This window comes from Carcharodon carcharias, chromosome 2, assembly GCF_017639515.1.
Source record: "Carcharodon carcharias isolate sCarCar2 chromosome 2, sCarCar2.pri, whole genome shotgun sequence".
NCBI classification, from domain to species: domain Eukaryota; kingdom Metazoa; phylum Chordata; class Chondrichthyes; order Lamniformes; family Lamnidae; genus Carcharodon; species Carcharodon carcharias.
This window is the reverse complement of record NC_054468.1, coordinates 123,308,228-123,324,288: the sequence shown is the minus strand read 5'-3', so window position 1 is coordinate 123,324,288 and position 16,061 is coordinate 123,308,228. Positions and strand designations below refer to the sequence as shown.

The following is a 16,061-nucleotide window of genomic DNA, read 5'->3' as shown; positions in this document are numbered from 1 at the left end:
CCTGTAAGAATTTTTAAAATTTCAATGAGGTCGTCTCTCATTCTTTGAAACTCTAGAGAATACAGGCCCAGTCTCCTCAATCTCTCCTCGTATGACAATCCCACTATCCCAGAGATTAGTCTGGTGACCTCTGCTGCGCTCCCTCTGTGGCAAGTATATCCTTCCTTGGTTAAGGAGACCAAAGCTATACACAATACTCAAGGTAAGGTCTCAAGAAGGCTCTATATAACTGCAGCAAGACATCTTTATTCCTGTACTCAAATCTCCTTGTGATGAAGGTCAACGTACCATTTGCCTTCCTAATTGCTTACTGCACCTGCATGCTAGTGACTCATGAATAAGGACACCCAGGTCTCTTTGGCCACCCACACTTCCCAATCTCTCACCATTTGAGAAATATTTTGCCTCTTTTTCCTGCCAAAGTGAATAACTTCAGACTTATTCACATTATTATTCCACCTGCCATGTTCTAGCCCATTCACTTATTCTGTCCAAATCCTCTTTGAAGCCTCCTTGCAACCTCCTCACAACTTACATTCCACCCAGTTTGGTGTCATCAGCAAATTTGGAAATATTACATTTGGTCCCCACATCTAAATCATTTTGTGGACCTAGCACTGATCCTTGCAGTACTACACTTGTAACAGCCTGCCATCCTGAGAATGATCTATTTATTCTTGCTCTCTGTTTTCTGTCTGTTAACCAATTCTCAATCCACACAAGTACATTTTCCCCAATCCCACACGCTCTAATTTTATTCACTAACCTCCTGTGTGGGACCTTAACAAAAGCCTCTGAAAGTCCAAATACACCACATCCTCTGGTTCTCCTTTATCCATGCTAAGTAACATCTTTAAAAAATTCCAAAAAGTTCATCAAACATGATTTTCCCTTCATAAATCCATGCTGACCACCCAATTTTACTATTCTTTTTTAAATGTCCTGCTATCACATCCTTTATAATAGATTCTAACATTTCCCTACACCTGACGTCAGACTAACAGATCTGTAATTCTCCATTTTCCCTCTTCCTCCCTTCTTAAATAGCGGGGATACATTTGCTACTTTCCAGTCTGCAGGGACCTTTCCAGAATCTATAGAATTTTGAATGATAACCACCAATGCATCCACTATCTCTCCAGCTGTCTCTTTCGACACTCTGGGAGGAAGCCCATCTGGTCCAGTGATTTATCAACCTTCAGTCCAGTTACCTTTTCAAGTACTACCTCTTTACTAATACTAATTTCTTTTAGTTCCTAAGTTCCACAAATCCCTTTTTGGCCAGTATATCTGGGAGATTTTCTGTATCTTCTCCTGTGAAGACAGACACAAAGTAATTGTTTAGTTTCTCCACCATTTCCCTGTTCTCCACTATAAATTCTCCTGTCCCCACCTGTAGTGGGCCCACATTTGTCCTCGTTAATCTTTTCCTTTTCACATACCTAAAGAAGCTTTTACAGTCTGCCTTTATGTTCCTCGCTAGTTTGCAATCATATTCTCTTTTCCCTTTCTTAATCAGTTTCTTGGTCCTCCTTTGCTGGGTTCTAAATTGCTCCCAATCCTCAGGTTTACCACTTTTTCTGACAATCTTATAGGCCACTTCCTTTGATCTAATGCAATCTTTCACTTCTTTCATTAACCACAGTTGATTTACCTTTCCTTTTGGTTGTTTGTGCCTTAAAGGAATGTATAACTGTTGTCGACCACGTATAATATATCTTTAAATACTAGCCATTGCCTGTCTACCGTTAAATCTTTTAGTGTTATTTTCCCAATCCAGCACAGCCAACTTGCCCCTCATATCTTCATAATTTCTTTTCTTCAGATTTAGGATCATAGTTTGAGAATGAACTATATTGCATTCAAACTTATTGCAAAATTCTATCGTATTATGGTCACTATTTCCCAAAGGCTCCTTTACAGCTAGGTTATTAATTAGCTTTTCTAATTACACAACACTAAATCCAAAATAGCCCAATGGCTCCTCAATGTACTGCTCCAGAAACCCATCTCATACACACTCCAGGAATTCATTTTCCACAGCATTAGTGTTGATTTGTTAACCTAGTCTATGTGTAAATTGAAGTTGCCCATTATTACTGTATTACCCATGTTACATGCAACTTTAATTTCCTCTATACCATACCCAACATTACCACTACAGTCTGGTGGCCTATAAACAACTCCTAACATGTCTGCCAACCCTTGCTGCTTCTGAGCTCCATCCAAAATGATTCTACATCTAAGATCTTCTCTTACCAACGTACTGATTTGTCCCTTATTAAGAGTGCTACTCTACCTCCTTTTCCTTTTTGCTTAAAACTCCTAAATGCTGAATATCCTTGGATATTAAATTCCCAATCCTGGTCAGCCTGTAGCCATGTCTCCGTAATGGTAATTAAATCATACCCATTTGTCTTAATTTGTGCATCCAAATCATCAACTTTATGAATGCTATGTGAATTCAGATAGAGTACCTTTAACTCTACTTTTTTAACATTATTCTTGATTCTGATCCTATTTGATGCTTGCCTATGTTTCATCTGCCTTTTATTTTTGCTTTCTGCTTTTTTACTTCCCTTTATCAGTTTTGCTTCCATCCAATCTGAGCTACCCCTCAGGTTCCCATCCCTCTGCCGATCTAGTTTAAACCCTCCCCGACAGCACGAGTGAATCTCCCTGCAGGGATGTTAGTCTTGGCCCTGCTAAAATGCAGCCTGTCTATCTTGTACAGGTCCCATCTGCCCCAGAACCACTCCCAATACCTCAGAAACCGGATGCCTTCCCTCCTACACGAGTTCTCCAGCCATATGTTCAATCTCTCAATTCTCGTGTTTCTATGCTCACTAGAATGTGAGACTGGAAGCAATCCTGAGATTATTGCTTTAGAGGTCCTGCTTTTCAACATCCTTCCTAGCTCCCTGAAGTATGTTTTCAGGACCTCATCCCCTTTCAAGTCATTGGTATCGATGCAGACCACAACCTCTGGCTGTTCACCTCCCCCCCCAAAAGAATGTCCTGCAGCCACTCAATCACATCCTTGACCCTGGCACCAGGAAGGCACTATACGATCCCGGAGTCATGTTTACGGCCATAGAAATGCCTATCTGTTTATTTAACTAATGAATCCCCTATTAATACTGGTCTTCCCCTCTTCTTCCTCTCCTCCTGTACAGCTGAGCCGCCCGTGATGCCACAAACCCGGCTCTGACTGCATTCCTTTGAGAAACCAACACCCTCACCAGCAGCCAAAATGGAAAACTGATGAGTGAGCGTGACCTCAGGGGACAGCTGCACTACCTGCCTGGTTCTCTTGGACTGCCTGTGGTTTCCCATTCCATTTTTGGCTCCATGCTCTGAATCTGCTGTGTGACTACCTCTCTGTATCCACATAGCTCTCAGCCTTGCGGATGCGCCACAATGACTCCAGGCACTGCTTCGAAACCCAGAGCTCAATTTTCTGCAGTTGGTAACACTTCCTGCACATGTGATTGTCTAGGTCATGGGTATCAGCCACGAATTTCCACATACTACAGGCTGCGCATTTCATGCGATTGAGCTGCCCTGCCATGTCTTTACTTCACTTACATTAACTTTATTTTACTTTGGTTTGTTTATGTTAGCCTTATTTCAATTGGCCCTAACTTAAAAACCTTAGAACTATTAATAAACCTTACTAGTACCAGTAAATCTGAATAATTAACATACTTTACTAGTTGCAATAAGCCTTACTTAAAGCAACATTTCCCCCATACACAGAATTTCCACGTGAACCTAATTTACTACTCACTCTGTCTATGTCTCAGTCAGGCGTAGTCTCCTGACTGTGCAACCCTTACTGACCAAAAATACAGTTCCTATACTATTTTAAACCTTAGGAATAGAATAGGCCTTAACCACTTACTAGATACCCAGTAGATACTCACCAAACAGCTAGTTTCTTCTCCAACCAATCAAATTGCTTCTTTATTTTGATGTCACTTCTTTTCCCACTCTTCTTTCAAAGTCTGTGTGGGCTGGTTCTGAGCAGCTGACAGGTGGGCCTCTCCAATTCCTCGGTAGGTGTAGGCTTCAAGCCTCGGCCCCAATTTATATTATCGTGCTCTGGGCTGGTTCCTTACAGATCTACTGCCTCTCTGATTCCCAGGTAAGTGTAAGCCTTGAGCCTTGGGCCCAATTTATATTCTCCCACTCCGGGTTGGTCCCTCGCAGGTCCACCACATCCTCGACTCCCAGTTTCTGTCATGGATCTTCATGGGACTAAGCAGGCCAATTTTTCGACCCCAGCAGGCCGTGAAGGTCTGTAACATTTTGCCTGGAGAAACACAGCCTCTAGGTGCATGGCTCTTCAGATACATCCATGAATGCATTGTAATGCTCAGTGCTAGGGAAAGCCTCTACCAAGCACCACACCTCACCCTCTCACCCCTGTCCTCTACTATGTGCAGCAGCCATTTGTGCTGAGGCCACTGCATCTAACAAGACAATTCTTTCTCCATCCAACATGAGCTGGCAATAATAGCGCCTGTGATAAGTGGGCAGCACTCACTGAGGAGACAGCAAAGCAAAAAGGTCACATAAATAAGTGTTTTGGAAGCTAGAAATCCTCCTCCAACAGCACAATAGCACAGGTCCTGTGATCCACTTACCTGTAGGCCAGTGCCCCTTTAAATATTGCTTCAGTGGTTCTGAAAAGACCAGTCCCGCTAGATATTACTGGCAGGGTGGTGTTGGGCAATAATTTTGTGTTAAAATGGCACTGCGGTTCTGTTGCACCCCGGGACCCAATTTTTCCTGTATTCATGAGATCCCTGTCTGCCCCCAGCCAGTGCCTCAAACAGCTAAAAAAAAAGTCTGACTAAAACAGCGGCCAGTAGGAACATTACACAAACTGAGTGGGAAGTGCACTGCAGTGTTTCCCATCAGGCGAGCAGGGTTAGAATCATTCCCATGTATTCAGCTATGCACATGGTAGGGTGATTTAAACTTTGAATTGAACACTAGTGGATCTGTTGTGGTATTGCAGTCCAATATTCATGTAAAGCAGGTTAGAAAGTGGTAAGACAACTGGATCCATGTCCGCAAGGTGGATGGGTAGTGGTGAGAGGGAAATGGTAGCAAGGGATGTGGGGAACAGGAAGAAAGGGAGAGGAAAGAGGAATGTGAAAGGTGGTTGGAGAGGAGCTAAGGGGGAGGGAAAGAAGAAAGAGGACCGGGCAGGGAGGAGAGGTGGCGAGCAATGGAAGACAAAACAAAGTTTGAGTTCTGTCCTTCATTACCACTAGCCCAAGATTCTGATTCATGTTATATTTATTGTATTGGTCACTGTGTATTGGCAATCACAAAAGGCCTTCAAAAAGACTCAAATCGGCTTTGAAATTATGCATAGCCTTTTGAAAACAAACAATATTTGCCTCATGTGGCCACTTATTATTACATAGTTGCATCCCTTTAGATGCTCCCTTCATCCTCTGTCAGCAGCCCTTAAAAGTCAAAATTTTATTGAAAGTATTAAAATTAGGCTAATGTGAGAGGTTCCTGTGGGGACAACACTTTTTACAAATCAGGCAGTACCAGATCCTGCTGTGCCCAGATACAGACCTGAAAATCTACACCATTATACAGATATTGGCCCTCTTAGATCCTTTGACCTTTTTACTAATTAACTTTCTACAAAAAAACATTAGCTATTAACAATCCCTAAGCAGGACTTAATCTTCGGCAGTTCGAGAAACAGCAGAATCTGAAAAGACTATACAGTCATTGTAATTTCAGTTTTTTAAAGCCAATTTTTGTCATGGAACCATTTATTAAAATGTTAAAATAACTACATAAAAGCCCTGAGAAAACAGGTATTGATTAATCTATTTACCTATAAGCCTGGACTTCCAATTTGCAGATAAGTATAATTCCATCCCTCTTACTCTTAAAACTAGGCAATAGGAAAGGAATCAATGACCATTATTGAGAAGATAAGGATGAAAACAACTGGGGTAAAACAAAATGCAAATAGCAAAGAAAGCGCTGGTTGAAGGTGTGATGAAAGTATGCACCTTCAATAAAGACCAGAGCAAAACCATTTAAAATATATCTAGCCTATATTAGGAGAAGAGCTATGAGTTGTCACAGCTTCTGAATCACATTCATTCAAAGAAAGCACAGTGATTGATTATCTTCCTGCAATTGAGCAATTCCCATTAATGTTTTTTTTAAAACTTACAATCAAGTAAAGTACCTCAAAGTGTGATGTTTATGAGTTTCAATTTTACACATCCTTTGCATAGGCACTGCAAGAAGGTCCATGAAAATCACATACCAGAGCAAATAATAGGTTCAAACAGTACATTCTGAGTAGAAAATTGGCTTAACTTGCAGATTGAAAATGTAACAAAGAAAACATATAAGTCAGATGGCTATGATTGAAATCTTTGGCTCTCTGAAGAAAAATTGAGGATTTATTTCAGGGTGTGTTAACCGAAGTAGCTGTTTTGATTTCACACTGTGGCACACATAATCACAATCATCAGCTTAATTAGACATGAACAGAAAATCCATTTCATATAGTTAAAAAAAAATCTTGTAATAAAATTTTATGTTACATCTGGGTTATGAACAAAGCTTTACCTACAATTGGCTCCAAGCATAATATAAAACAGATCTAAATAACTGTAAAGCCATGAGTTAGGAATGGAAGCAGAATCGTATTTGTCTGGTTCACTTCCCAATGATGCCCATATCAACTGGATAGACCATCCCTGGTGCACTTCCCAATGATGCCCATATCAACTGGATAGATCACCTCTAGTGCACTTTCCAATGATGCCCATATCAACTGGATAGACCATCCCTGGTGTACTTCCCAATGATGCCCATATCAACAGAATAGATCACCCCTGGTGCACTTCCCAATGATGCCCATATCAACAGAATAGATCACCCCTCGTGCACTTCCCAATGATGCCCATATCAACAGAATAGATCACCCCTGGTGCACTTCCCAATGATGCCCATATCAACTGGATAGATCACCCCTGGTGCACTTCCCAATGATGCCCATATCAACTGGATAGATCACCCCTGGTGCACTTCTCAATGATGCCCATATCAACTGGATAGATCACCCCTGGTTCACTTCCCAATGATGCCCATATCAAGTGGGTAGATCACCCCTGGTGCACTTCTCAATGATGCCCATATCAAGTGGATAGATCATCCCTGGTTAGTTTCAGGGTCCCGAAAAAGCTGGTCTTATGGGCATTGCAGCAGTCTGGAAACGGAATGTGCACCTGACCCTCAGTTATTGGGGCTTCTGTCAGGCAACTAGAGTAGGGGATAGAATAAAGAAAAACTTACCAAAATACCCTCCATAAGAAATTTTAAAAATAGTACTACAGACCTGGGATAAAAAGGAAAAACACATCATGTAATATAAATTTGTTCATTTCACTGTAATCGTAGTTTATGAAATATTTTACCTCAAGTCTGCCATTTGTGCAGCTTAACAACACCACATTAGCTCGGTCACTTTCGCTGGATATTGGAGACCAAGGCCAAACGTCTCCATTAGCTGTCTTCCACCAGCAAATCACTATATCCTGCATATGGTTAATGGCCAAACGGCGTTCCACCCTCCGTCCTGTAGGTCCTGGTAAATCAATGTAAGAAATCTACAAAGAAACAGAATTTACATGTTAAAATTGCCTGGATTTGTATGAAAATACTTGGCATAATAACATCATTCCTGTTTTCACTTTGTTTCAATTTGACCATCTTTCACTGAAGTTATCTAACCCAGAAAAAAAGTTGAGGTGACTTTTAATATATAAAACTAACCTGAAATCTGCATTGTTAGGGAAACATATAGTGGCTGTACTGCATTGGCAAATGTTCTGGTGTTATAATAATTACAGAATTAGTGGTACATTTAAAATTATAATTTTCAGTTTCTCTCCTGTCCCCCTGTAAAAAGGTTGCCAGCACAACATTATTAAAATACAAACATTGTATCATCTACATGTCATTTGAGAAATTGTGCTGTAACCTACCTAAGGAATTAATAGAGTTTGATAGCAAGAAAAAATACCATTTTGCCATTTCTGGTCAGCAATAATCAAACCATTTTCTGAGGATTAGCCATACAGCTAAGCCCACTGGACCAGGCACTCATGAAGGGCAGGGGTTCCCCTTATCAGGGAAATGCTTCTGGAGCCAGTTTCACTATGGGATAGATTGCTTTTATATTCCTGTCTGGGAAGCAACAAAGGATCCCAGTAATGCGATAATGCCAGAGTGCACATGGTGTTAAGAACCCGTTCCATTTATGTATTGTAGTTAGCAAATAATCACGCTCATCCAAATTGTGATCTCACCACTTGTCTCAGGCCATTATAGCAGGGTTAACGCTGAAAATCCTTTGCTGCATTTATGCAGTTAAACAGAGGTCTTCTCTATTTGCAGTCATAATATTATTGCTCTCAGACGCCTTGAGTGAACATCAAAAAGATGCTACAAATTGTAGAAAAACTTTTGATGCTGTCCATCTACCCAGAATTTTCAAAGCTTTCAACTCATCATACTGTGTTAGTTATCTAAACCATTCCAATGTTCATTTCTTACATAGATTTTATCCCAATTGCTTGAATTTTCTCAACATAATAAACGTTCAATGAGCTTTCCACCTATCAGACAGAGGAAGGATTAGCACGATTGCATCTCCACACACTACCAAATTAGTCAAGCCCAATAATGCATTGACATTCTCCAGTTAAAAAATGCAGATTTAATTATTAAAAGTGTAAAAAAGTAATTATATCACGACAACTTTGATGGAGTAGTTTTGCAAAGCATTTAACAAGTTTACTAAAATACTACTCAGTTTTAATCTTTATTCAAATTCCTAAAGAGCTAGAGTGTCAAAACTGGATTTTAATACATAATATGAAAAAATGTAAGTAATTTCTATACTTCTTTATTATTCATTCATGGGATGTTTATTGCCCATCCCGAATTACCCTTGCGAAGGTGATATTGAGCTGCCTTCTTGAACTCCAGCAGTACCAGAGGGCAGCTCACTACAACAGGGCAATTAGAGATGGGTAATGAATGGTGGCAATGCTCACATCCCAGGAATGAATAAAAAAAACTTTCTCCATCTTTGGACTGCCTCAGATTTGTCATAGTGCTTGTTCAAGACCTAGCATTGGCAGAGTAGGAATTTTTTCTAATTATATTGGGAAGGTCACAGCTATTTTCTTCAATTCCTGCCACAAACCTTGTTCCCTGGTCACCAACTCTATCCTTCTCCCTGTGCACTGTCAATCACCAAGACCACCAAATCCCACCCAAGTAACATGGACCGACTCTGTCCCTGTCTCAGCTCATCTGCTGCTGAAACCTTCATTCCTGCCTTTATTACCTTTAGATTTGACTATTCCAATGCTCTACTGGCTGGCCTCTCACCTTATGCGCTCTCTAAACAAGCTCATTCAAAGATCTGCTGCCTGCATACTAACACACCAGATCCTGTTCATCCATCATGCCTGTGCTCGCTGGCCCATGTTGGATCCGAGTCCAGCAATACTTCAATTTTAGAACTCTTATCCTTTTTTTTGATCCCTTGGTGGCCTCACCTGTCCCTATCTCTGTAAACCCCTCCAGCCCTGCAACCCTGCAAGATCTTCTTGCTCCTCCAATTCCAGCCTCTTGTGCATCTCAGATTTTCATTGCTCCACCATTGATGACTGTGCCTTCAGCTGCCTGGGCCCTAACCTCTGGAATTCCTTCTCTGAATCTTTCCTACTCTTTCCCCTTCATTAAGGTGCTCCTTAAAACCCACCTCTTTGACCAAGATTTTGTTCATGTTTTCTACTAGCTCCCCATGTGGTTCAGTGTCAAATCTTGATAAGTCCTTTGAAGTGCCATGGAACATTAAAGAACCTATATAAATTCTTTTCATTAGTCGTCTCAATTTCTCTACTCCTCTCACCCATTCTAATCTCTCTCTCGCTGAACTTACTGCACTCCATTCTCTCAGGTCCAATCCTGACATCGTCATCAAACCCGCTGACAAGGGTGGTACTGTTGTTGTCTGGCGCACTGACCTCTACCTCGCGGAGGCTGAGCGTCAACTCACAGACACTTCCTCCTACCTCTCCCTGGACCATGACCCCACCACTGAACATCAAGCCATTGTTTCCAGGACTGTCACTGACCTCATCTCCTCTGGGGATCTTCCTCCCACAGCTTCTAACCTGATAGTCGCCCAACCTCGGACGACCCGCTTCTACCTCCTACCCAAAATCCACAAACAGGACTGTCCCGGTAGACCAGTCGTGTCAGCCTGTTCCTGCCCCACGGAACTCATTTCTCGTTATCTTGACTCCCTTCTCTCTCCCCTTGTTCAGTCCCTTCCCACCTACGTCCGTGATTCCTCTGACACCTTACGTCACATCAACAATTTCCAGTTCCTTGGCCCCAACCGCTTCCTCTTCACCATGGACGTCCAATCCCTCTACACCTCCATCCCCCACCAGGGTGGTCTGAGGGCCCTTAGCTTCTTCCTCGAACAGAGGCCCAAACAATCCCCATCCACCACTACTCTCCTCCGTCTGGCTGAACTTGTTCTCACACTGAACAATTTCTCCTTCAACTCCTCTCACTTCCTCCAAATAAAAGGTGTGGGTATGGGTACCCGCATGGGCCCCAGCTATGCCTGTCTCTTTATGGGGTATGTGGAACATTCCTTGTTGCAGTCCTACTCCGGCCCCCTTCCACAACTCTTTCTCCAGTACATCGATGATTACTTCGGTGCTGCTTCATGCTCTCGTCGGGACTTGGAAAAATTTATTAATTTTGCTTCCAATCTCCACCCCTCCATCATTTTCACGTGGTCCATCTCTGACACTTCCCTTCCCTTCCTTGACCTTGCTGTCTCAATCTCTGGTGATAGACTGTCTACCAATATCCATTACAAGCCTACTGACTCCCACAGCTACCTTGACTACAGCTCCTCACACCCCGCTTCCTGTAAGGACTCCATCCCATTTTCTCAGTTCCTTCGCCTCCGTCGCATCTGTTCCGATGATGCTACCTTCAAAAACAGTTCCTCTGACATGTCCTCCTTCTTCCTTAACCGAGGTTTTCCACCCACGGTCGTTGACAGGGCCCTCAACCGTGTCCAGCCCATCTCCCGCGCATCCGCCCTCACGTCTTCTCCTCCCTCCCAGAAACATGATAGGGTCCCCCTTGTCCTCACTTATCACCCCACCAGCCTCCGCATTCAAAGGATCATCCTCCGCCATTTCCACCAACTCCAGCGTGATGCCACTACCAAACACATCTTCCCTTCACCCCCACTGTCGGCATTCCGGAGGGATCGTTCCCTCCGGGACACCCTGGTCCACTCCTCCATCACCCCCTACTCCCCAACCCCCACCTATGGCACCACCCCATGCCCACGCAAAAGATGTAACACCTGCCCCTTCACTTCCTCTCTCCTCACCGTCCAAGGGCCCAAACACTCCTTTCAAGTGAAGCAACATTTCACTTGCATTTCCCCCAATTGAGTCTACTGCATTCGTTGCTCCCAATCCGGTCTCCTCTACATTGGAGAGACCAAACGTAAACTGGGCGACTGCTTTGCAGAACACCTGCGGTCTGTCCGCAAGAATGACCCAAACCTCCCCGTCGCTTGCCATTTCAACACTCCACCCTGCTCTCTTGCCCATATGTCTGTCCTTGGCTTGCTGCATTGTTCCAGTGAACCCCAACGCAAACTGGAGGAACAACACCTCATCTTCCGACTAGGCACTTTACAGCCTTCTGGACTGAATATTGAATTCAACAACTTTAGGTCTTGACCTCCCTCCTCCATCCCCACCCCCCTTCTGTTTCTTCCCCCTTCCTTTTGTTTTTTTCCAATAAATTATATTGATTTTTCTTTTTCCCTCCTATTTCCATTATTTTAAAATATTTTTAAATCTTTTCTGCTCCCCCCACCCCCACTAGAGCTATACCTTGAGTGCCCTACCATCCATTCTTAATTAGCACATTCGTTTAGATAATGTCACCAACCACCACCACAAACCAGCTTATATTTCAACCCTCCCTGGGATTCACCTAGTTCTGTTGAAGGGTCATGAGGACTCGAAACGTCAACTCTTTTCTTCTCCGCCGATGCTGCCAGACCTGCTGAGTTTTTCCAGGTAATTCTGTTTTTGTTTTACATAAATTCAAGTTGCTGTGGTTGTTAATAACAACTAACCCCAAACAACATTACTGCTCATTTATACAAAAGCACAAGTATATCTAATTATGGAATATAGTACACACGTTTAGAATGCAGTCCCTTCCTCTAGTATTTCTGTGCTGAAGTCATGAAAAGAACTAGACCTTTGAAAACAAACAATACACTATATATCTCAACATATACTAGCTGCTCTCCTGTGGTGAGTCAGTATTTGCAAGGTGTATGCTCCCTTGGGAGTTTGAGAACACAGCAAGGATACACATCCCCACAACAAAGGGTATAGAACGAAGTTTTTTAAAGAATTTCCTCAAGACAATGGTTCCATGAACATAAATAAATGGGGCATCATTTTTGCTGTCACTGTCCGACAGTATTTTACAACCAGCCTGATTTTCGTCCCATTGGAATCGAGTGGGTTCCACAACAGGTGCTGTATTAATGCATGGGGATTGATGGTGAAAATTACTCCCATAGTGTTTTCCTCATCCACCGCAGGTGGACAAATAAATGAGTGTGCTCCTTGCCTCCATTATCCCAACACATCACAATTAAATTAATAAATCTCTGCATATCTCCCAAAGGGAAATGACTCTTTACTGAGGGGATCAAATAAGCATTTTTTCCAGTCGAAGACATGCAGATGCTGTAACTTTTTAGAATACATTGCAAGACCTATCTGTATGAATCAATCTACCTATAATTTACAAATTGCATATCTACACACACTTCAGGTATCTCACTTGGTCTAGATTAATTCAATGCAAGTTTTCTTGCATCCAAATTGCTACTGTTGATTGGCTGGTAGAGAACTTACCAAATTATTAAACACCCGCGACACTTTTCCACCCATCACATATATCCCTTTAAACAGTTGGAGACTCAAATAAGAGACTAGCAATTCAACAATTTGTGGGATAGCGGGGGTTAGGGGGAGGTGAAACTAGCATGTGATTACAGTGTGAAAGGGCACACTGCCTAGACATAGGGCTGAATTTTCTGGCTGGTGGCTGGGGGGGTGGGGGGGAGGGTGAGGACCCGATCGCAGCCTGAGATCGGGTCGATGCAGCCATTTTACGCAGGCAGGCCAATTAAGGCCCATCCAGCGTACTTCACGACTCCTGTGCATAACGGGAGTGGGCGGGTGGCGGCGGGCACGCTCAGCCCACCGGGTCCAATGGTGATCCGATGGCCTTGGAAAGGCTGCTTGCAATGGCTGGGCAAAGGGCTCTGCAGAGGGACAATGGAGGTGAAGCAGGTCCAGAGGGTAGTCCATTGGGGCAGGCCAGGCTGGAGGGTAGGCCATCGGGGCATGCCAGGCCGGAGGGTAGGCCATCAGGGCAGGCCAGACAGGAGGGTAGGCCATCAGGGCAGGCCAGACAGGAGGGTAGGCCATCAGGGCAGGCCAGACCGGAGGGTAGTCCATTGGGGCAGGCCAGGCCAGAGGGTAGTCCATCGGGGCAGGCCAGGCCGGATGATAGGCCATTGGGGTAGGCCAGGCCGGAGGGTAGGCCATCGGGGCAGGCCAGGCCAAAGGGCAGGCCATCGGGGCAGGCCGGAGGGTAGGCCATCGGGGCAGGCCAGGCCGGAGGGTAGGCCATCAAGGTCAGGCCGGACGGTAGGCCATCGGGGCAGGCCAGGCCGGAGGGTAGGCCATCAAGGTCAGGCCGGACGGTAGGCCATCGGGGCAGGCCAGGCCAGGCTGGAAGGTGGGGGGGTGGGCAGTGTGCCCCTCGTTTTTCCGATGACTGCCATGCTGCCCTCCTCGAGGAGGTGGCAGCACAGTGCGAGGTGCTGGTTCCCCAGGACGGGAGGAGGAGGCCCTGCCACCACATGACGAAACATACCTGGGAGGAGGTGGCAGACGTGGTGCGGTGCACCTGGATCCAGTGTCGCAAGTGCTTCAATGACCTATTGCGCTCAGGAAGGGTGAGGACAATGCTGGTATTGGTCACTTAACCCAGCAGGTCGGCTTTCCCCCTGCTGCCCCACACCCCCACCCCCTCACCCACCCATCCCCCTACACCCACCGCACCCTCCCGCCCCCCCCTCGCCCCCTGCCCCCACAATAAGTCTGAGTTTAGTGACTGCATTGAATCATTGATGGCATGTGTCCTTTGCTGGATGGCCCAGCAGATATCGCCCATGCCGAGGTCACCCTGAGAGGGTGGTGAAGAGATGGGTTCTGCCCCCGCAGCATGTGGTACACTGAGACCCACATGACTGTTGGGGGCGACCTGGAGGAGCTGCACCTAAACGCTGTGCTTGAACTGCAGGACATGTCCAAGTCAGGGTGATGATATGCTGGGAGGGGAGCTTCAAGGGGGCGTGGCAATGAACTATCTGCTGCCCTCTGCGCTCCAAGTGCTTGCACCTCCTTGCTATGGAAGGATATATCGTGTGGTGCCTAATGTGATGTAGGCAGCATGTGTCCAAGGGGGCGGTGGGGGGCGGTGGGGGAGTGGGGAACAGGCCTAGCATCTTTGTGTGTGTTCGGCAGCAGTGGGGTGAGGAAGCACTGGAGCCCTGATATGTCCCACTCTGGTTGGGGTGGGCCGTGCGCGAAGAGATTCCAGGTACAAATAGCACCAATCAATGCTCTTCTCTCATTTTCAGGAGAAGAATGCTCATAATCCTGCAGAGCGTGTGAGGATTGGCAGTGGCCAGGCGCAGTTAGCCATTCTCAGCCGGTTTGAGCAGGAGGCCCTGGGTTTAGAGGGACGCCTTGCACCCAGGTCCACTGGTGTCAGTGAGGCTGGAGTGCCACAGTCAGCTATGTATGGCCAGCAATGAGGTCAGCATTGTTCTCCCAACAGTCATAGCAGTGCTGAACGTTAAGTGATTTGATTTTGCAACATGGCTTGACCATTGCTTATTGAAGGATGAGCGCATAATGATCTGGGGGACAGGGATGCACTTTTTCATTGGATTAGTTAACATGGAGACAATGCCCTTGTTCTTCCTTTCAGCATCAGCGGAGTGGGGCCGGGAGGAGCAGGGCCGGGAGGAGCAGCAGCAGAGGGCCCCTCTCACACCTGAGGGCCTTGGAATCTCACCAGCGTCACACCATCTCTGCCAGGCAAGCACCAGCGCATATAATAGCACCTCGGTGGGAGTTAGAACATCGGCTAGTGTCCCAGGGCACAGTGGTGAGGGCACTTCACAGTTGCTGGAAGAGCTGGCAGAGACAGAGAGTGCTCATGGCGCCAGTAGCCGGAGGGCTTCAGGAGAGTAGGCACATTCTCAGTCGGTGCCTGATGTTGTGCCTCTGGAGTCATCTGCAACGCAGCAAATGCAGGAAAAGAGGCCGGGTGTGCGGGAACATCTAGGGGAGATACATGAGGCTATGCTTGGCTTGGTCATCGTGGTGGAGGAGTCTACGCAGACGATCGCTGAAGCAATGAGCCACATGTCCAAGCGTCATGGGTCCTCCATGGAGAGAGTGGCGACTCTCAGGGAGAGGCTTCTCTAGGAGACCCATCAGGGCTTCCTGGGGATGCGCTCTGACCAGCAAGCCCTCACATCAGCATTGACCTCAGCTGGTCAGTGCCAGTGTGGGAGATGGTCTGGGCACCAAGTTCCCCAGCTCAGTGCCCATCCATCCACAGTGAGCAGGGTGGTCTGAAGCGACCTCACATCAGCGCAGCAGCTGCCTGGCGTCTCTGCGGGCACCTCTCAGGGCACTCAGGATGAGGGCGGCAGCTCCTCCGCCCTTCTCCCAGTGACCATAGCATCTGGTGAGGCTGCAACGATGGGGAGATTCCAGCTGTGGAACTGGCTGTTCCCTCCCAGGCAAGGCCAGCACAGGCTCCAGGGG

At 45.6% G+C, this 16,061-nt stretch overlaps 1 protein-coding gene across 3 annotated transcripts in view; it reads right to left on the bottom strand.

The window, feature by feature from the left end:
- Positions 1-16,061, bottom strand: part of LOC121275378 (WD repeat containing planar cell polarity effector) — a 163,046-nt gene that overhangs the window by 84,488 nt on the left and 62,497 nt on the right. For all 3 annotated transcript variants that reach the window (XR_005942401.1, XM_041182911.1, XM_041182912.1), the window contains exon 9: positions 7,476-7,667. Coding sequence is in view for 2 of the 3 variants with exons in the window: in XM_041182911.1 (XP_041038845.1) it covers positions 7,476-7,667 (192 nt within the window). In the remaining variant the exon portion in view is untranslated. The remainder of the gene's footprint in view (positions 1-7,475; positions 7,668-16,061) is intronic.